General features: G+C 38.5%; 1 protein-coding gene and 1 long non-coding RNA gene across 2 annotated transcripts in view; one reads left to right on the forward strand and one right to left on the reverse strand.

Moving 5' to 3' along the window:
* Positions 1-21961, reverse strand: part of grapa (GRB2 related adaptor protein a) — a 33670-nt gene that overhangs the window by 4534 nt on the left and 7175 nt on the right. The window contains exon 4 of the mRNA XM_067616034.1: positions 7843-8002. Within this exon, the coding sequence (XP_067472135.1) occupies positions 7843-8002 (160 nt within the window). The remainder of the gene's footprint in view (positions 1-7842; positions 8003-21961) is intronic.
* Positions 176-21426, forward strand: LOC137201135 (uncharacterized). Its single transcript, XR_010932131.1, has 4 exons — positions 176-394; positions 15883-16115; positions 16426-16475; positions 16587-21426. It is a non-coding gene; the product is annotated as an uncharacterized lncRNA (long non-coding RNA).

Below are 21961 nucleotides of genomic sequence, written 5' to 3' on the forward strand. Positions count from 1 at the left end.
GGCACACAAACAAACAAGTACACACTAGCCAGACAGCAGGATTAGGATCAACAGACTCAGACACGATCTATCAATCCCACAAATCTATCAAATCCTAACATATCCTTTATTGTTTGGTTGATCTAGTCTAGACTTCTTGCAAGTGTGTGTATACATGCACCTACGCAATGTACCTGTGTGTATGGGTGTGAGCGAGCATGTGTGTGCAGGCCTGAATGTTATGTGTGGGTGACAGTGCAGTACAGGAAAAAAAAAACAAACAATAAAACTTCCATTTTCCCATGCCAGCTTGTGAGGAGCAACGATTTGGAAGAAGAAATATGCTCCATCCATATCAGCGGAGCTCGGCTGCCCTGTGATCAACGTCCCCTCAAGGCGCACGCTCCCACCCAAAGTGAGCACTGACAGTGGAACAAATTACTCAGTAGCATCAATGGACCACAGCATTGTACTGTGCCAATAGAGAGTTGTCTCTGCACACACACTCACACACATATATACACACACACACGGGGCATTTAAGGCTATTTAAAATAGCCTCTGACACTGTGTTTGCACTTGACAAGGTGTCAAAAAGAGGTGGGGGTGTTGCATGAACAGGCTTTTTGTGTGAAGAGATACGAGAACAGTGGGGAGATGTAAGGAGGAAGAAAAAAACAGAATTATTTGCTATGCTGCCATGGCGAGATAAGAAGCAATCGAGGGCCTTATAATGAGCCGATGTGGAATTAGTTTGGAAAGGAGAGGGACAACAACTCACAGTCACACTGGACTTAGTTTACGTATAAGTGAAACTGACCCATATTGTCACAAACACAAAGAATCTGTGATCACGGGGTGGCATCAGAGACAGTGAAGAAGAGAAAGATAAATTAAAAGGCAGTAAAACAGCAAGTAATCAGCTTAAGGCAATATTTCCATGAAACATTTACTCTACATGGGTTGAAGTTAACATGATTTCTCTTTAACCCTGTTTTCATGCATTCGTTTAATAATCTGAAGGTCTAAAGGGAACGATGTAAGAACTAGTTTTTCATTGTGTTTTTGTGCTTTTAGAGTTTACTTTTGTGAAAGGAGAAGATGCAGCGGTGTGTTGGTAACTAAAGAAGAGGGTATACTATTAATATTTTAGATGCACGTAGCGCATACACAGCGAGGTTACAAAGGCAGGGGAAGGGAGCTGAATTAATAGCAGGGAAGTTAGGTATAATGTACGAGGCGAGAGATTGTTTACTGCAACTTGCCGTAAAGCTGTCTTGTTGTCTGGTCCTCGGCACAAAGGAGGAACAGGTCTTTCATTTCGGTGTTCGACCAGTTTCTAGCTGTTTTATTGTTTTCTTTTTAATACAAAAGTGGTGTAGCTCTTGTAGCCCAGAAAATCAGCTCAGCTCAACTTAGAGATGCTTCAAGAATATTTCTGCGATCAGATTTAAGAGTGTAATGTAATGTTAGGTATGTCTTTACTGTAAATGTGGCTGCTTTTACACATTCTCAAGACCTGAATTACTACATATGATAATCTTTATTAAAATGCACTATTTTTTGAAAATAAATAAAACAATAATGGTGTTTCCACGCCCCCTTAAATCAAAATATTATGACTTTACTCCTATTAGCACAGTCAAACTAAGAAACTGACATTATAATTTCTGTAAATGGAGTGAAGAATGTGTTGTAAGGGTGTGTGGAAACATGCATACAGAGACATGCAGTGGGAGTGGGGGCTTTGTTGATGCCGAAGGCCACAGATACATAGACCAGCTGACCGTGATTTTATATAAAGTTACAGAATAAGCCAGTAGGGACTCGAGCTAAATTTAATGTTTTCAATGTGCTTTTAATCTGCAGATTTACCTACAGCACTGGCTTGAATTACATGTTGACCGCAATACGCCAGAAAAATGTTAGAAGCCAACAAAGAAAAAGTAGGATGAGTTTTATATGATCTCTTTTTTCTACTTAAGAGTCTGTCAGACTAAAGCTAAAAATAAAAACGAGCTTCGATTCAAGGGTGACTGTAGAAATAAAATTAAATGCCATTTCCTTTAAGTCAAAGATTAAAAAGGTGCATTTTTTAAAATAACTCAGATGATAGAAGCAAGATTTGTCCAGTTGTTTTGAGATGTTTATATGTCTACATTTATAGCACAAGATTTAGATTTAGAGCTACAAATCGATATGTCCTCACATAATCAAATATGACCTCCCTTTATACATGGAGAGCATATGTTCAGTTAAGGCAGACAGTGGGATGGCGCTTGCAAAATGCTTGAGATGCTTGCTTTGTTGCTAAATCATTGCCTATTTGTAGATTATAGATATGTACTATACAATTTGCCCCTTAAGATTCTCATTAAAACAATTACAAATAGTTAAGTAAATAAGGCCACAGACATAAAAGTATGACTAAGCTGATGTGGAGTGTCTGATATTTCTCTAAGGCTACAAAGTCATGTAGGTAAACACAGCACCTTCAGCACGCTACCCTCATGGGCATGTTGTGGTGCAGATACATATTATTATCTCCAGGCCATGACAGAGCAACAGGGTGAGCTACAGTAAAAGTCACAGACAGTGCGCTAATGCTGGAATGATACAAGGACACAGTATATGACCAACGAAGTAAACAGAGAAAGCTGCTGTGCTTGGTGGAGACGTAGCTCCTTTTCTATAGTGACACTTGCATATCTTTACCCAAACTACCTAAAAGTTACATTTTTGCCTTTACTGTTAAATAAATAAGTAAATAAGTTAAGAGTATGTTAAGGTACGTAGCCTAACAGTGATAAAACATGACGGTTGATCTGTTGTCTTTTGATACTTTTTGGAAACACTTCCATCTCTCCTGCCTCCTCTCTATCATTTATATGACTAAGTCGTTTGGGGGAACGTGTCATGGCGTACAGTACCATCCTAACAGGATCTCAATGATGGATATGCCATTTTTAGGACTGTATAGTCATGCATGTAAACAAGGCCCACATGGCACGCAACCCTTATTAGATCTTAGCATTAATACATCGCAGCAAGATGACCTATGACCACATCTTTCAGACCTGAGGCAGAATATCATAGAATTGGTACTGTATATACTGCGTGATGAAGCATGTTCCTGATGTGATAGCATTAATGCTGACCTTGGACAAATTACATGATATAAAGACTGAGAGTGATGTAGTATATGCAGTAGACTTATCACATTGGAGTATATATTATAGGAAATAAAATAACATTAAATGGGAATGAGCTCACTGTTTGATTCATTGGTTAAGTTGTTCAGTAAATTGCACAGCAGTATAAGACATTTATATTAAAGCCTTCTTTTGAGTGTTGATAATAGAACAGTAGCAGCGTGAAGATAAATGCTTAGAGGCTTGTGAACGGATGCTGGAGAAGCTGGGATGATATCTGCAGCAGAAATGAATACTGCTCTCCCTTCTTTAAAGAGGGAAGCCAGCCATTTCATATTTTTATATAAAAATAGCTGCATACAACTGCCAATACTTCATTCATCAAGAATGTAGAGCAAATTAACTAACCGGGAACATCATCACAGTAAAATGAATAAATTAAGTATAAAATAGCAATGAAATTAACATGCATAAACATCCTGTTGCAGTCCTAAATCTGTTTTATACCTGAAATAAATGCCTATAAAAGAGTAAGAGGATGCAGCATCTGTATGCGTGTCAAGGGAAGCAGATCAATTGCCAGTTTTACTGTAATTGTGAGTTTGTCAGAGGTCATGGCAGACCAGTGGAGGCAGTGATAACAGTGAAGATGATTTTGATTGCGACAGAATCATATTTTTGAACAAGCTGTTTGAGCAGATGGAGAGGGCAACTAATGCGAGCAGAGATCACGGCAGCAGCTCAGCTGAGAACGGAAGGAAACTGGTGGTGGTGGCTCACTAACACAAACTATTTATGCTAGAAAATATAAATCAGAATGCTCAGAAGGACCTGCTGTTGTTTTCCTATTAGTAGCCCACATTAAAGAGAATTTAGTTTGTGGCAGTATTTAGGTCATACAGTGTTTTTCGGTCTTCCATGGGACGGCGGTCGTTATCTTCCATGTAATAGCCATCATAACGGCCTTGAGCAAAAATTCTTACTGTGCACCATCTCCTCTGCATTTCTGATGATTTAAGTATGTAGCATCCCCGGTGATTTAGAACATGCATGAAACTGTTTAAGTGAGAGGGAGGATGTTATGAAACAAGAACAAAATTTGTGAGAAGCTGCTCCCCTCTGAGTTAGAAAAATCAATTTTAGAAAGAATAAAAGTGAATGAAAGGCCCAAATCCTGCTGGCTTTAGCACCACACTGTACTCCATTACACTTACACAAGAGCAATATTAAGAAGAAAGAGGTAAAAAAAAAAAAAGCTCCCTCCGTCTGAAGGATCAGACTTATTGAAGTAAAGCTCACACATCACAAAGATCAATAAATGTGGATCATCTTCAAAAGAGCGTATGATTCAGACAGGCTTACATACTCATTTCAGCCAGTCAGACTTTCTTCAATTGCTGGATAATGTGGGCATGGGCCTATTTAACTATATTGATATTTTTCTTTCATTATTTTTTAAATTAGGAATTTATATTAATCTACGTGTTCATTCATTTATTTCATCTGTTCTCCAAGCTTTTGGTTAGAAGCAGAATACAAATTAGATGGGGAAAAAAGTGAAAGAAATGCAACGTGCAGCCTCCCCAATAATATCAATACCTGCTCGAAATAAAAAAGAAATACCTTCTGGATATTGTCACGAACAAAAGAAACTATATATGAATGTGTTTTTATGTGTTACTTCCTCTGACTCATAGGCTACCAACCCCCCGACTTCCTATCTGATCACCTCCAAAATACCACAGAGCAGCAAGGGGTAGCTGCATGCCAGCACTGTAGATGCCAATGCCTCTCCACTAGTTTGTCTTTACTGCGTGCAGTGCAGTGAGCTGGTAGTTAAGTGCAAGCTTCAATTTTCTAGCTAAATGAACCACAGTAGTCAAAGTACTGGTCACAATTTTTGAAAATGCAGCATTGCTTTTTTTTCCTTTGTGTAAAATGGAAAAACCTTTATTTTTGCTCTTATGAATAAAGTTTATATGTTGACATAATCAAAACTGATATGAAATAGATACAATGGGAGGAGTGCTGAAGAACCAGTGACCATGTGATACTCTAGACCTCAGAGGCAATGTGAGATTTTGACATTCAATAATTAATTCCATTAATCTTGTTTAGTAATGTAAGAGAGCAATGGGCTAGTCACCACAAGTGATGAAATGCATCTCTATTGAGTAATGTGACCTTAATATAACTTGTCACATCCTGTTAATCCTTGACTTGAGTACGCTGGGAAGCACAAAATGAGATGAAGATACATCTAAGTGAAATACGTTCATGTCAATTACTTATGAGGAATTCCATTTGGAATACGTATTGCTGGGCAAATTTCAAAAATTCCCAGGGCATGATGTTGATATTACTCTACAGTTCTCGTGTGGGAATGTGCACGAATGAATGTCTCTGTAGAAGAGCCCGAAGCTAATTAAGCAGTAGACTGCTCAACTTCATATGATTGAATGTCTATTTGCACTCTTTTGTAAAGTAAAATAAAATTGTTATCTATAAGCAGCTCCTGAAAGTGTCATGGACATACATGGAAGGAACATAAGCTAACAAGACTACAGCCATGCTAATAGCTCTGTGTATATTTTGGCATAGTGGTGCTTTGAGCTAAATGCTAACGTCCCCATGCACATGCTCACAATGACAAGCCAAACAGCTTAGGTTGATGGAAATGTCACTAGTTTTGCAGGTATTTGGTCATAAATCAAGCTAGCATGGCTAAAAACAAAGTCAACTGTCTCTAAAGCTCTACTGACATGGTCTTTGTGAAATGAACTGTGCTAAAAGATGAAAAAAGGATGTTGTGCATAAAAAAAATATTTATCTGGATATTACCATAGAGAAAGAAATCAACCAAGCTGAAATTGATGCATTCCAACACCAGCAAACCCTAAGTCTCATGTTTAGATTTTACAAAACTATGAGCGTACCCTGCACCTTCAAGTTCCCTAATGAATGTCGCTCTATTTTCATGTGTCAAGCTTCAGTAGTGAACATGATGTGATAAGTATTAGCACGCAGTTGGTGTAACAGTGATACGAACATGCTGTCATGTCAGGATCGCTATGGATCAAATCCCTCCTTAGCGACTGGATTGGCCTACGGGCTAGGCTTTCCTGCCACTCCCAGGAATACTTAGCATGCAACGTGATCCTCTCTGCATAAACACTTCACAACAATAACAACAACAACAACAAGAACAGCATCTCCCATGGTGGCGCCATCATGGGAACTGCCTGTCATTTATATTCTCTCTCACTAAACCTGACTGAAAGTATTGTGAATATGCTGAAATTTGGGATACGCCTTGGGGTAACAGACAAGTACTTGTCCTACCATAGCATTCTTGTGTACTTCTGATGTTTTTTAGGTGGTTATAATCTACATGCCACTTTAGTAATATAGCAAAATATGTTGTTAACTATGAACTTGTAGCATGGAATAGCTTATAAATTGTCAACCAGACTCATTAGATGTCTGAATTTTAGAGGGAAGGTGGACCAAACACAACAAACCAAAGAAATGTTCCGTCCAAACTTGATACAAGGGAACTGAATCATGACTGATGTAAATAATTGCCTTTAAAATCAGTTTTCTTGCGAGCCGCAGTGCTCATTCCCTCTGGCTCGGCGCCTAAGATGACTGATTTGGTTCTGCTCCAAACCGTTGGCTGTCCTGTGATCTTTCATTACAAGCTGCACCTCTACTGCAAACCCTGCTGCCACAGTCACAGGAATGTTCCCATAGCTGTCAGCTCCATTTAAAAAAAAGCAGTGGTTATGCCTTGATGTCAAAGCAAAATGAAATATGAACACCTGGGTAGCTTGTTATATTTGTCCCAACACTGATGTGACAGAAGACTGCAAAGTGCAATTTTTGTCAAGTCTCATCAGCTACTTCACTAAGTCTCTGGTGGCTTAGATATGTAGAGGGAGACAGATGACAGCAAGAACAGATGTGTTTTAATTGGCTGAAAATGACATTGCAAAATAAATAGTGCTACGCAATTAGTATGGATTGAAGAGATTTCTTTGAATGTGAGACAAAAAGACAGTTTTCAGAGATGGAAACAGAGCAGCACTGCATGCCCATCAGTAATATGAACAAGAGGAAGTAGGAAACAACAAAAAACATTGTCCTAAATTTAAAAGAGTAATAATTTTAAAAATATTTCCTCAAAATAAAAGACTACAGTGTATTTTTGGGGGAAATGTATACAAAATGTCTAAGAGGAGTTTGGTACAGATGATCTCGAGAAAATGAATTGGTGATGTCAAAATAACTTTTTTAAAGATAGGGAAATTATTATTTTCCCTTCACAAGACACTGTTTTATTTTGTTGCTATTATATTATCATTCTGTGATCTCAACATCAGCTTTCCAAATTTTTGTGAAAAATTTTTAAAATGATAATCACACATACAGTATGTCCTCTCCAGTGTTGCTGTGTTATAATTGCAAATAGCATACGCACAGTATGAGACAGTCAGGTTTCACTTTGTCTGTTGCTAAGAGATAATTGATTAACATGACATTTAATTATTAGTTGTTAATGTTATAATTTAATTTTTTTTTTAACAATTTGTTAAAATTGTGTCTAATGCTATGGTTAAAAAAAAAAAAATTAAAAAAAGTGCTAGGTGTGGGTAGTAATAAAGTGTCAAAATAATTTAAATTGCAAAAACAACAAGAGTCACAAGCTCACCCTGCATGCATTGCTCAGAAAGACGGTCCTCTCCTTAGCGATGCTGTTGCTATGGTAGAAATCCACCAGCTCGTTCAGAGAGGAGAAGAGCTCGTCCCACACGTAGTACTGACCACAGCGATCCTGCAGCACCTTGAAGTGCTGAACATGGTCCCCATAACTGCAAAATAAACAGAAATGTTTAAATTTATCTCTCATTTGAAAGGACAATTAATGACGATATTTGCTGTCTCGTGTATCTTCACTGGGTTGACAGAAATGACCATCAGTACCAAGCACTAAATGATTATTGATGCTAAAATTGGACCTTCCTTGTTGGTAGCATCCAATCAGCATCACCACTTCTCCAAACTGCTAAGTCATTAAAACTTTTAATATCCGGTGTCATTCATATAAATTGAAATCCAACTGCATGGGCCATTTTCTCTCAAAATCAATTCAGAAACATATGGGCGGATCGTTTATGAGAAACTGTCCAGTATAGTCATCATGTTTTTCAAATAATAAACTCAGTGATGCCTTTGCCCAATCAAATGTTAGGATATTACTTGGTTTAACAACTGTGGAGGTCGACAAACAGTCAGACATCAGCTGGTCTTCCCTGAGTCCTGTCTCGCAGCATCTTCACAAATTGCATATTGCATACAATACATTTGGTACAGCTTTGGGTTGATACCAGCAGTCTTGGCCTTCAGTCCTCACAGGCCCCCCTTTAACTCCACAGCTGTCAGCTGTTGAATCTGGCATACACTAGCTGCTGTAATTTTCACTTTTCTCCTTAAAAAACACTGCAATAAACCGTATTTCTTTTTTTTTTTTTAAATTTTGATTCTATTTTTATTCTCGTTTAGCTTTTTTAACCAGGTACAGTTAGTCCCAAGTGCAACCCGACCAGGACAGGTGACAACACTACACGACAACACAACAGACAACACTAAAACAGTACAATAGCTCATATAAGCAGTACATTTATTTAGAGAAACCAACATTACCACAAAAGCTAAATCAATATCATTACCAGAGAGCAGAGGGAATTACTAATGGAGTCTTTTTGGTGTGTGAGTCATTTTTTTGTAATTAAAAAGAGCCGACAATGGCATTTACGTGGGCTGCTCTGTGTTTCTGGGGGATTCCGTGCAAAGCAGATGATGTGAAACAGACGTGATGCCCATTTTAATGTGTATTACTTTTAAAAACGTAATTTTTCATAGTGTGTAATGTATCAGAAAAATAGCTGTGTCACAAGTTGTCGATTTAGTAACATTTCACATCATATTTTGATGAATAGTGTTGATAGAAGAACTAAATAATTCAGTGTAGCTAAAAAAAAAATTAAAAATCCTTTAAAAAAGCAAATGGCACGAACAAAAATAGCCACAGTGTTGGAGTGCATGCCTTGTTGTTGTGATTAGAAAGAGTTTGGCCAGTTTTCATTGGCAATCATACCTGCTCCCCTGTCCTGCTCTGTTGTGGTTGCTTAGTAACTTGCCAGCTTATCTTTAGAAATCTGGACATCTCACCATGATCGTCCTGTTATATAACAGCATCTAATATGCAGCGGAAGTCAATACAACACCCCCATATTTCTAAACACATCACAGAGTAGGTGTGTGTTAGCTTATGTTAATGATTGTTAATATCTCATTTCCCTTGCTTGGAAAAGATAATGCAGAGAAAATGGTGCTTTAAGAGTCGTCACATCCTCTTTGTCCTTCTTTTCGTAATTTGGCGTCTATTAAAACATAGAAGATTCGTCCTATAAGTGATAGCGTACATCCTTGCCCTAGCATAATATGGCATCTGTGGTTTAACCTCTCCAAACCCCTCCTCTATCTTGTCTGATTGGCACCACTCCAAGCTCAGCGAGAGTAAATGAGTGCCAGCCTGTTTCACCCAGAATTCCTTTCTCTACCCAGGCGCTGAGCTCTGTGAACAAGCAGGGCTGACTCCCTGATGATTGGATGGCATTCAGCTATACCTCCACCCTGCCCTTCTTTCTCTGCCTTCTCTGTTTCACCCTTTCTCTCCTCTCAGTCTCCCAAAAATGATGAAACTATAGTGCAGTATAAGAAAAAACCAGGGTGCTTTAAATGTAAAGTTTTTTCCCTTATTTTTGGATTGACATAGTACTAGCCTTTGTAGTCTTTGAATGTTAACACATTCTGTGTGAGTAGCAGTGCTGTCTGTCAGTGTTTTTCTCATCTGCTTTTCCTGTGGGTCTGCTGCTCTCTTCTCTATCATCTGACTTCTGTCTAACTTTTGCCTCCCTATCACAGTTCCTCGTTATCTGCTCCACCACATCTCCATAGGCTCTCTTGATTCAGCCTTATCCCCCCATTGACTCACACACGCAACACAAAGTTGTGATCGTCTCTGTAAATTATATCTATCAGCCCCACCAATGTCCCTACTTGTCTGGCGCCCTCTGCTGCACCCCACTGGTGGGGCTCTATTACTGCCGCCAGCTGTGCATCTGTGCAGCTGTTTGTCAGTGTGACACAAAGAATTGTTACCTTGGCCAAAGTGCCCTCACCAAACAAATGACAAACAGAAAATAAGTAAGGCTTTAGGAAGACGGATACTGTGAAAGGTGAAGAGAGGTGTGGAGATTAAAGATGGGATGTGGAGTGAGCAAGGACTTTCTCTGCAATAATGTAGACTGAAACACATCAAATACTTAGAGGGAAGGAAAAGGGAAATGAGTTGGTGCGTGTTAACTATAGTAGTTCTGGTTTTCTGGAACTGTTATGCAACACATGCCATATCTAGTTTACCTTTTTATTTGTTTGGGGTAATTTTTAGAATACAAACAATTTGTGTCCCAATTAAAATTATCAGATGTCCACACCAACAAAAATGAGTTTTTTAGAGAAACACTGATATGAGGACTCTAAACAATAAAGACAAAATAAAAACTATTTGGAATACTGTGATGGATTAGCTGGGCTAGTTTATGCATAAGTATTTGTTTTTATGAAATCACAAATTGCATTAACAGAGCAAAGACAATTTTAGGCCTTATATCATAATAATGACATACTATCTCATAATCACGAGATCCAGATCTCATAAATTCAATAAAACTATGTCATACTTACGAGAGGAGATCTCAACATCATGAGAAGACTATCTCAAAATGATTGTTAATTTTAGTAATTACGAAACCCTGAGCTTATAGTTTTGAGAACAGTTTAAGGTGGTTATTAGTCATCACTATCGAGAAGACAGACGCATGCCAGCACTACTTAATTTAGATTGCTCTTATTTCATCCCTAGTTTGAGACACTGAGGTATTAATGTCACTTGGTAATGTGGATGGTATTATCGTTAGTGTGAGAACATTATCCAGTCAACACACTTTGACCTGCTCAAAGTCGCTGTTCCCTCAGGAGCAGCTAAACCTGTACGGGATGCTTCATGGATACAATTCATATGTTTGAAATGCATCCAATCTATCAAAATTTGTGACCATATTTAAATACTATGGCAGCCATCAAAATAAAGCATTCAATAAAGTATGATAAAGACATTTGCAGTGGAAATATCGCTGAAATTCTGCTCTGTTAACTACTACGGCTCACAAACGGTGAAGTGCAGTTTTATATGGCTGGTGTGGCTAGCTACTAGCCCAAAGTCACATTTAATTGGATGAACTTTTGTAAACGCCCCTGAGTGCAGGATGAGTCATCAAACATTTAAACCTGTTTTACAGGAAGAGAAAAGACAGGGATTTTGATGTAAAAATACTGATACTGATTTTTTTTTTTTTTTTTTTTTTTTACATATTTGGCATATAACAAGAGATAAATGAACAATTAACACAGGGAGACAGGATTAAAACTGGGAAAATGTCAATTTCATTTTGTGGGGGCTTTAAGTCTATGAGAGCAGTTTTTTTACATATGAGCAGACAAAAATGACCTGTGGAGTTCCCCAAAGCTCCATTCTTGGCCCTCTTCTATTCAACATCTACATGCTTCAGCTAGCTCCGATCATGGAAAACAACAAAACATGTTACCATAATTATGCAGACAACACACAAATTTACATAACTATATCACCAGAGGACTATGGTCCAATACAAGTGCTGAGTACATGCATTAAACAAATTAATGATTGGATGTGCAAGAATTTTCTTCAATTGAACAAAGACAAAAATGAAGTAATTGTTTTTGGAGGACTTATGTCTCAGCAGGATTTGGAAAAACTTGTCCATGCATTTATCTTCAGCAGATTCGACTATTGTAACACTGTCTTTACAGGTCTCCCTAAAAAATCAATCAGACAGCCGCAGCTGATTCAGAACACTGCTGCTTGAGTCCTCGCTAAGACCAAGAAAGTGGATCACATCACTCCAGTTCTCAGATCTTTACACTGGCTTCCTATCTGTCAAAGAATTGATTTTAAAATACTGCAATTCTTGGTTCATAGAGCACTGAATGGTTTAGGTTTCTGATCTTCTGCTACATTGTGAAACATCCAGACCTCTCAGGTCATCTGGGACAGGTCTGCTTTCTGTTCCCAGAATCAAAACTAAACATGGAGAAGCGGCGTTCAGTTTTTATGCTCCACATATCTGGAACAAACTCCCAGAAAACTGCAGGTCTGCTGCAACTCTCAGTTCTTTTAAATCAAGGCTGAAGACTTTTCTGTTTGTCACTGCCATTTATTAAATCAAATAATTATTCATTTCTTACACTGCACTGTAACCTTTATTCTTGTATTTTATACCTGTCTTATTCTATTTTAGCTTGTTTTTATTTTCTATCCTCTGAGCTCTTTAATGACTATTTTGAAATTGTATTTAAATGTCCTTTCATAGTTTATTTATTTTGCACTTTATCTCGATGCTTTTAATATTTTATGTAAAGCACCTTGAATTGCGTCATTTCTGAAATGTGCTATATGAATAAACTTGCCTTGCCTTGCCCTTACCCTGCTAATGGTAGTGAAGCATGGGTCCCTATTTGTTATCCACAGCTTGAGACATTAGACAAAAAATATTCTGAAATGTTTCATCTAGAATTTTTCAAAACAGTTCTACACATTATGTCAGTAGAGACACCTCCAGTGCTGTACCCATCGAAAAAATCTAACCAAAGCTGCCAGCTGACCAGTATCCTGTTAAATATTTATTGAGTAACACTTAAACCACAACATCACATCTTTACACTCAGTTACACTCAAAACTCCATTTAGGTACCACTAAGGTGGTAAAACACAAAAAAGGGAAGCATTCTGAGACCAAATTTAAATCTAAACTAGAAGAGTGCACTCAGTAGAGTGCAGACCTCCACCAGGTGTGTACAGTCAGGATAGCAGCAAAGATGACATAAACAGGAATTTATTCATCTCGTATCGTGCCTAACTTTATCACCGGGTATGGAATTAATCTGCAGATGCTCCAGTTTAAGATGAGACCAAACTTTTCTATGGATGTCAGTTTTTCAGCCACGACAAAGGCCAAAATGTGGCCTGCAACAGACTAGGTAAGCCTTGTTTTTAGCCTAGCTGACTGCCGGAAATGCTCTTTTGCTATGTCATAACTCTGCTGAAAAGACGAAGGTCTAAGTTTTACAATAGGCTCATAAGGAATCTTATCAATATTTATTTGAATTCAAAACACAACCTGCTCTCAAGGTACCAAAATTTGGCAGCGACTAACATGGCAACAAGGCATGATTGGTTGTCCCTAGCAGAAACAAGGTTCCAAAATGAAGCAGTTGTTGATCACTTGCGGCACCTTCCGGCCAGTTAAGAGGAGTGAGGAGTCAGCATTCAATGGTGGTATAAAAACAAAGCAGTCAATGGTGTTACAAAATAGGCTTTTCAAAAATTGTGAATCACCACAACCACGAGAGGTCCTTGAGCATACAGTCATAAATGTGCACAAAAAATATTAGGCTGATGGGTCCAGTAGTATGCACATCATGTATCACTTCCTACATACTATAAGGTCATTTGAACAATGGAATTTTATGAACCATATTTGACCATCACATTGTAGTGAATGGAAACTCTAACTCAGTCCAGCAAAGGTTCAAAAGTTCAAAAGCAAAAGAAAAAAAAGGTGATTTACAGAGGAAGCAGGGGGAGGGAGAGAGAAAGCAGATGTAATGTAGCTATATCTGTGTTAGGTGATGTCATATTGACGATTTTATTAATTATTACCCAGAGACATTAGAGAACTAGTGTGCATAACACAGACAGCATCTGTCTCAGTTTGATCTCTCTCACTCACACACACACACACACACACACACACACACACACACACACACACACACACACACAAAGCACACTCACAAGTGCCCTCTCATCTCCCTGATCCAGTGTAATTAAGGCCCACAGCGATAGAGAGATTATGTTCTTTTTCCTAGTAAAAGGAAACGAGAGAGAGATTAAGAGAGAATGCGAATGAGAGACTGAGAGATTGAAAAGGAGAAAATGAAATAGATGTAGAGATATAACACAGTGTGATATATTGTAGATGAGAACATAAGTTATTTTTAAAACTTTTACTCTGTGCCAGCACAATTCAAGATGCATGAAGGTCATCCGTCCGTCTTTCTCTCGACTTCCTCCATCAATCTATTCTCACTTCCCTGTTCTCTCTGTCTCTCATTCTGCCAACCCCCCTTCTCTAATCTCCTGTTCAGTTTCTAAACCGCTGCAGATGTCTGGAATACTTCACACAGCCACACTGACACCTCCAGCTGTCAATTTAACTGTGACTTGGGGTGTGTCTGCGTGTGTGTGCATGTGTGTGTGTGTGTGTGTGTGTGTGTGTGTATGTGTGTGACTACACGTCCATAGGTCGTATCTCATGTGTCACAGGCTGAGTGTACATAGTAGTGAGTGTGTGTGTGTGTGCACAAATGTGATTTTCTAAGTGTGTGCCCTTGCATGTCAGCCAAGCATGTAAGTGAGTGAGTGAGTTAAAGGTCTAGTTCCTCCTGGAGCATTAATAAAGCATCTCCATCACCTGTTTTGATAAATGGAGAGGGAGGAAGTGTGTGTGCTTTGAGGGCGCAGGGAGGGAGAGGTGATGAAGGGAATGAGGGGAAGAACGAAAAAAAGATGTTTGATGGAGGCAATTTAGTCGAAAGAGTGTTGACGGTTCAATAAGGAGCCTTTCAGACAGAAATGATGTGAGCTGGAAAGCCAGAGTTTCTTCTCAAGTCAGCCATCATCATAATGAAAACAACCACCTATCTAAACAAGCCCTGATTATACTTTGGGAGGTAGAGAGTTGTTTTTCGCCTTTTTAAAGGGAGAGTACTTTTTTTTGTGAGTTTTTTTTATATCATTCTGTAGTTTCACATTAGTGTTCCATATGTATTCAAATCCGAAAATTCAAATTTTGGTCAAAGTATGTATGTTTTAGCATCAAAATACTATTTTCTGAAGACCTTCTAAAAACTTTTTCCCACATGACCTGACGTAGGTTTCTGCATTGCTGCTTTCTACTTGCTATTTGCTTTATTTCCTAGCTTGACAAGAAGACTTGAAACGAGCGATTGAGACCATTAAGTCATTAGGAAAGTGTTTACTGAGGTAATAAATCAGGTGAGAAGTATATTTTCTCTGACTTCTATACAATCGGACTTCTTTTTGGCGTCAATTGCCCCCTGCTGGCCATTAGAAAGAATGTAGGTTTGAAGTACTAGCGTCGGCTTCACTTTTCAAACCGGGAACTAGCCGCTTGTAAATTCCCAGTGATTGTCCCTGTGTGTAAGAGACAGAGAGAAGAGGTATATACTAGATTCTGGACTGCTCACATGTACCACCTGATGGTTGTGGGTGCAGACTGCAGCTAGAGGTGGTAAAAGTTGGTTACAATTGCCTCTGTTTGCTCCCCTACCTCCCTCCCTCTCTCACTGTGGGAGAAATACCATGGTGCAGAACCATTAATACTACAGCAATTGCACCATTGGCATCTGAATGCTATGATTTCCTTACCTATATTTAATAAAAACTAAATACTTATTTATTTTGGAAATATCTTTAATATAATCATATCTCCATTTGTGTGTTCAGGTGCGTCCAAGAAGATGATGCCCTCGGAAAAGAATGGCACTGCAAGGCCGTGGTTGCATGGTGACCATCAATCATAAACCACTTGTTCTGGGCGGCAGCCTCATCACAGTCAAGTGACGAAATGGTTGCCAAGTGGAGCTCAGTGGTCAATCATGTCCATGAGAGCAACGAGTTTCCCACTAGCCTGCACCCAACCCTCACTGGCGAGGAGGCAAATGACTGGCTGAAGCCAAGTAAGTTTTTAAAAGAAGCATAACATTTCTATGACACTGTGTCCTTGTTGTTGAATATATAATATATTTGTATGTCAAATCAACTTCCCTTGTCAGCTGTGACCATAGCATATAAACAGGACTTACATTAACTCAAATAACTGTGATTTACAAACCCCTTTAAATGCATTACTAATGTATTGGAAATTTGTTGTCCTTGATGGATATCTTATATAAGATGGAGATTGCGGCGGGTATAGCCAGTTTACACCAGTGCAATTTTATCCACTACACTGCAAAAGATTAAATAATATGCTTGTCCTTTCACAAGGCTCAAAGGCATGCAAGTTCTCCCGTATCATCCTCCAGAAAAGCACATCGGTAAAGTGAGCCCAAAGTATCAAACCTCTTCTCTGTAGTTAGATTTATATTCAGAGAATCCTTGACCTCCATTAACTTCAATTAAATATTTCATTGGCATTTTGGTTTCAGACTTCTTCTCACTGCCATCCATTAAAATGAGGATGTTGACAGGCCCCGGGCAACTAATGCAGATGGAAATCCGCGCTTCCAGATTAGCTACCCCAAGCGGAAGAGAGGCGACTACAGTGTAAAGGCCAGTCTACCTGCCGTGAGTCAGCAAATTTTACGCTCAAAGGCATTGTTGTTATTAGTAATATAACACACTGCATCATTTATAAACCCTAAGACTACATCAACAGCTTCTTAGACCTGCTGTTCAAGGAGGTCATGATAGCACCTGAGAAGTACCAGGACCTACTGGCCAGCGTTCCTGTCCCTCCCCTTGGTAATCTACATAATTGTGTTCCACAATATCTACTTGGAACAAGGAAGAAAAAGGAATTTCTTCCTCTTATGGTGATGAGATGCCAAGTTGATTCTGACAACATGAAAAGTATGGTGGAGGCTCAGTCTACATATAATTGTTTAACGAGCCTCCTGATTGAATAACATCATTGGGTTATTTTATGGTAAATAAAATAAGGGCTGAATTTACTGTCCTTGTCTGGTGAGGAGATGGCCATCCGTAATTTTAATCATTTTTTTCAATTTTTATTGATAATCTTGTCTGTTAAGGTGACAGTGACACATGATGATGCATTAATACCATTTTGTCCCTCTGTCTCTCTCCTCCTTTAAAAAAGTGGGCAGAATGCGTTCGCTTTGTCTCCTTCTCGGTGGCTGTGTGTATAATCTTCTCCATTATGGCGTGTTTCTACACCTTCACGGACCCTGCTGAAATTGAGACCCAGTTCAAGAAGAAGGTTCATGAAGATGATGAGGATGATAGAAGCCAGTAACAGAAGACAGAGCTCGAGATGATCAAGAAAGACTTGATTAAATGTCATGATGAAGATGATACAGCCAAACAAACCAAAATGTGAAGTAACGCAGATTAGATTAGATGTCAATAATTGGTTTATATCCAAACTTTAATATTGAAGTAGAATGTACAGTAAGTCTGCCAGTAATTCATGTGTGTGTGTGTGTATGTGTGTGTGTGCGTTTTTAATATTTTATTGGCAAAAGACAAACATGTAGTCCTCTAACATTATATTCAGGATAACAAATTAATATACTAGTGGCTGTAGAATCATAAAACAATCAATAAATGCTATTTTCCATTTACTTATTGTTAGGTGTAATTTCTATTTTATATTTATGTGTAAATTGCGTTCAAGTAAGCAATCAAAATAAATAAGCCTGCATGTTTCTTCATTTGCAATTTAAGTCTTAAGAACCAGGGAGAATGTAATTCTTGTTCATAGCTCTGTCTCCAACTAATATCAAACCCTCAGATTTAAATATGTATGGCAAGTACTGAATGTCCTATTAGATTAGATGAAACTTTATTGTCAATGAACAAGTTTAACAATGAAATGCAGTTTGGATCTAACCAAAAGTACAAATTAGGCATAAATTAGTGCAATATTATGGTAGTAATTATAAGCCTATGTATAAATATGTATGAATGTGATATACATGTATGTACAGGTTATAAAATAAACTGTGAGTGCTTATTGGTAAGCTATGTTTTATCTGTGTGTTTCTGCCTCTCGGCCAGGAATCAACTGAAAAAGAGATTCTCTGAATCAGAAATACTTTATTGATCCTCGAGGGAAAATTGGATCATGTTACAGTTGTTTACAATCTAGAGTAGAAATATATGTAAGCATAGAGAAGTTATAATACCAATAGAAAATAAGAAATGTGTGCATTATACAAATATATAACAATATATAGAGACATGTAAAAATAGGCATCATATTATAATAACAGTGTAAATAATACTGAGAAATGGGATCTATAAATGTGTTAAAATAAAAGAATTGTATAAGAAATAGTTGAAATATACAGTATAAATGCAGTATCATATTGAATCTCAATGTGTCTTCACCTGTTAAATACGGTGAATCTTATCGGATGGGGGACCCTGGGACAAACTCTTATCAGATGGGGGTCTGTGAGCTTATTTGTGTCAGTTTAGTGGCCACTGATGTGAAAAAGTTTGAGAACCACTGCTTTAAAGACACCATCCCCGTATAATGTGTATCCTTATACTATGTATTTAAATTATTCATGATTTCTCTGTTTTCTCATACTGACAGTGAAGCTGAAATAAAACCAGCCGGTCCTCAGGGAGATATGGAGGGAGACAGAGTGAAGGAACAAACAGCGACTGCAGATAAAATAGACAAGGGAAGGAAAAGCTTATGGCGGGTATGCAACCCCCTTCTACCCACCATAAGCTTTTCATCTCTCTTTATATTTTCTCCCTCTTCTCTCTAGTTCTCTCTGTATTTATGTCTCTGTCTCTCTCAAGTCTCCCTCAATTGTGTTTTGGTCAGTGAACTGTAGTATTAAATTGTGCCTCTGGGGTAAGCTGTGGAAAGCCTCACTGGATAATTGAAAAAAAAGACCAGTGCAGTTTTCTTTTGAGACCATAAGTAGTAATGAAAACAGAATAAAATCGTTCTTAAACATTTTGGCAAATATGTCTTCATTAGGGATATTTCTACACCCTCTTGGTTTATTCATTTATCCCGTGCAAACCAATTTGAATGCATAAAGCGAGTGTAAGCCTATTCCAAAATGGTGATGCGCAACTCACTGACTCACTCTGTCATGCAATTCTTTGACACATTTTCTCCACATGCATTACTGTAGCTTGTCGAACTAAACCAAGCTAATGTACTTTTATCTGAGGGTTATCAAGAGTCACTTAGTGTGAAATTGCCCCCCAACTGACGACATTCATGGGACGCTGAATCCGTAGTGTGCCGCTTAAAGCTCAGCCAAAATTATGTAGCTGTAAAAAAAAAAAAATAGGCATAGCCCAAAGGGTCAGTTCCCTTTAATGGTTTCTCTTTGGAGTAATGACCCTGATAAGAGACTAATGGTGAGTGATGACAAGGAATCAAAATGAACGGCCTGATTCAGCATTTGCTGTATGAGCCATCAGCCACTAGGAGCATGAATCAGTGATGTCTGAGGCCATGTCCATTCAAAGTGGCGTCCACGCTGAGAAGCCAAAACAATAGACAAACATCTCAGTCTCTTTTAATGTACAAGTGAGAGCTGTTTCAGCCAGCAGGTTTATGTCACCAGGCAACATTATGCACTCTTTTCAAAGTGTTTGTTGTTCACAGTGCAATCATTGAGCTCTGTGAGGATTTGAATCTTTCCACTTTTCAGAGAACTTCCAGTTCAGAGTGGCAATAATGTCATATCATTAAAACAATGATACACACTTAGTGGAATTGTTTCAGAATTAATGGAAGGAAAGGCGTTTGGATTGAACCCCCCCGAGGAGCAAGACAGGACAATGGTGCTTGTGACCCAATACACACACACACATACACACACAAAGCTCTAGATCAGGCTGTTACAGCAAAGAAAATGTCTTTTGTTCTACGTGACCTTCTCTTGGTATGAGACAAAGGCCACAGGAAAACCAATTGTTAGCACTTTGTGTGTGTGTGTGTATGCATGCGTAGGCTCACTGAGATATGGTTCAAATCAAAATGTGTCAAAAGCAAAACTGAGCTGGTGAAACAACCCTGAGCTCTACACATCACGCAACAAGACATCCACAATCAAAAAAAAAAAAGTGACAGTTTGACCGACCGGAAAAATATGCTGTTACATATTCGAAGAGTAAAGCTTATCTCGGCCCTTGCTAAACAAAATAATGCTGCTGTATAACTGCAAACAAATCATTAAAGGTGGTTTGCACCCTCAGATATTATTGTAATTCTTTGGGGTACCCACTCTCCCTCATCATGCATGATTTAATAATGAATTACATTTCTATCTCGCTTTATCTTGATACCCAAAGCGCTTCACAGTGAAAGGGAGGGGGACACACCTCAACCACCACCACTGTGCAACACCCACCTGGGTGATGCATTTGCTTTTGCTACAGTTACTAATGTCCTAGAGTGCCTTTCGATGTCTCACAGAAACCGTGTGCTGTGTTGTTAAAGTTGTTAAATTCATGATATTTTACATGCAGCTGGATGCAGTGATATTGATAGTGATGTCGGCACAGTGTGAACAAGGAAGTGAGCTTTTCCATTTGATAAAGTGAAAAGTCCCTTCCCTGCGAGACAAATACCCTGCCAACAACAAAATAGGACCAGAAATAAAACATGTGGCCATCTATCAAAAATAATGTTTAGGTGCCTCAGCTCTAACTTCAGATAAGTTTTCTATTTTTTTCAAAACAGATCTACTATAGTATAGCATTGTAGAAAACTTAGAGAGAATAGAATGTATCCTTTGGTTGCATCTGCTGCTACCAATTTAAAGAGAAGTGTGAAAGCCCAGCTAAGAAAAATGGATTCCTCATCTCTCTCTCTCTCTATAAAAGTCTAGGTTTGCATCGTTTTGCTCCACTTTCCAAAAATAAGCTATTAAATAACCCATGGGACAGTTTCATATATGGTATAGTCTGAAGCCAGTCCCCAGCCACATATTCTTTCATAACCACCTTTCAAAAAGTATTCAGAACAAAAACAAGCCTGCGATTGTGATGATAACCACAAGGTCAATATGTTCAATAAGCCAGTGCTGTAACTGTGTTCTGGTGGTTTATTGCGTTTTTTCAGGGACTTCTTTCTTCTTCTTTTTTCGCTGGAGTGCAAATGCAACACCATAACAAATTAAAGTACAAAAGGGAAATATATTTTTGTCTTTTTTTTTTTTTTAAATATTATTTTGTAGAGGTATTTGGGATAGGGTTAAACCCTCATTGACTACTGACATATCCTAACATCTTTAAACATAGACCTTAAAACACTATGAAATACTTTCATGATACAAAAAGGTCATTTAAGGCTAGAGTGACAACTAAGACTTTCACTTTCAGAAGTCAGCGGTCTCATCTGTTGTATCTCTTCTCCAAAAGAAGGAAAACTGCAGCAAAAGCTGTTCATTACTGTGAAGATTTCCCAAATTATGATTTGAACCTCATGCCGCATTCACAGTGTTGCAGGATTTCTAACTTCACCAGCAGTTTTCCAACAAATCAAGACACAAACTTTCATTTTCGGCTCCGTTCATGGCTGTGAAAAGTGGATCCGATTTTCATGGACTAATGTCAAAGTCGGACCGAGCTGAGACTGAGACTGAAGGCTCCGCAGTTACTGCTGTCAGGACGTCTCCGCTGACAGGAGAGCTGTCAACACACACACGGACCACACACACTCACACAAACACCTGACCCAATTTTCAGGCTGCCACACCATCCAGCAACACCAGCCAGAGAGACATCAGCAAACATCCCAAAAAAAAAAAAAGGAAGTAGCATCAAAATCCTCTCTGTCCCTTCTTGGCAAACCCAT

This window comes from Thunnus thynnus, chromosome 17 (assembly GCF_963924715.1).
Source record: "Thunnus thynnus chromosome 17, fThuThy2.1, whole genome shotgun sequence".
NCBI lineage: Eukaryota > Metazoa > Chordata > Actinopteri > Scombriformes > Scombridae > Thunnus > Thunnus thynnus.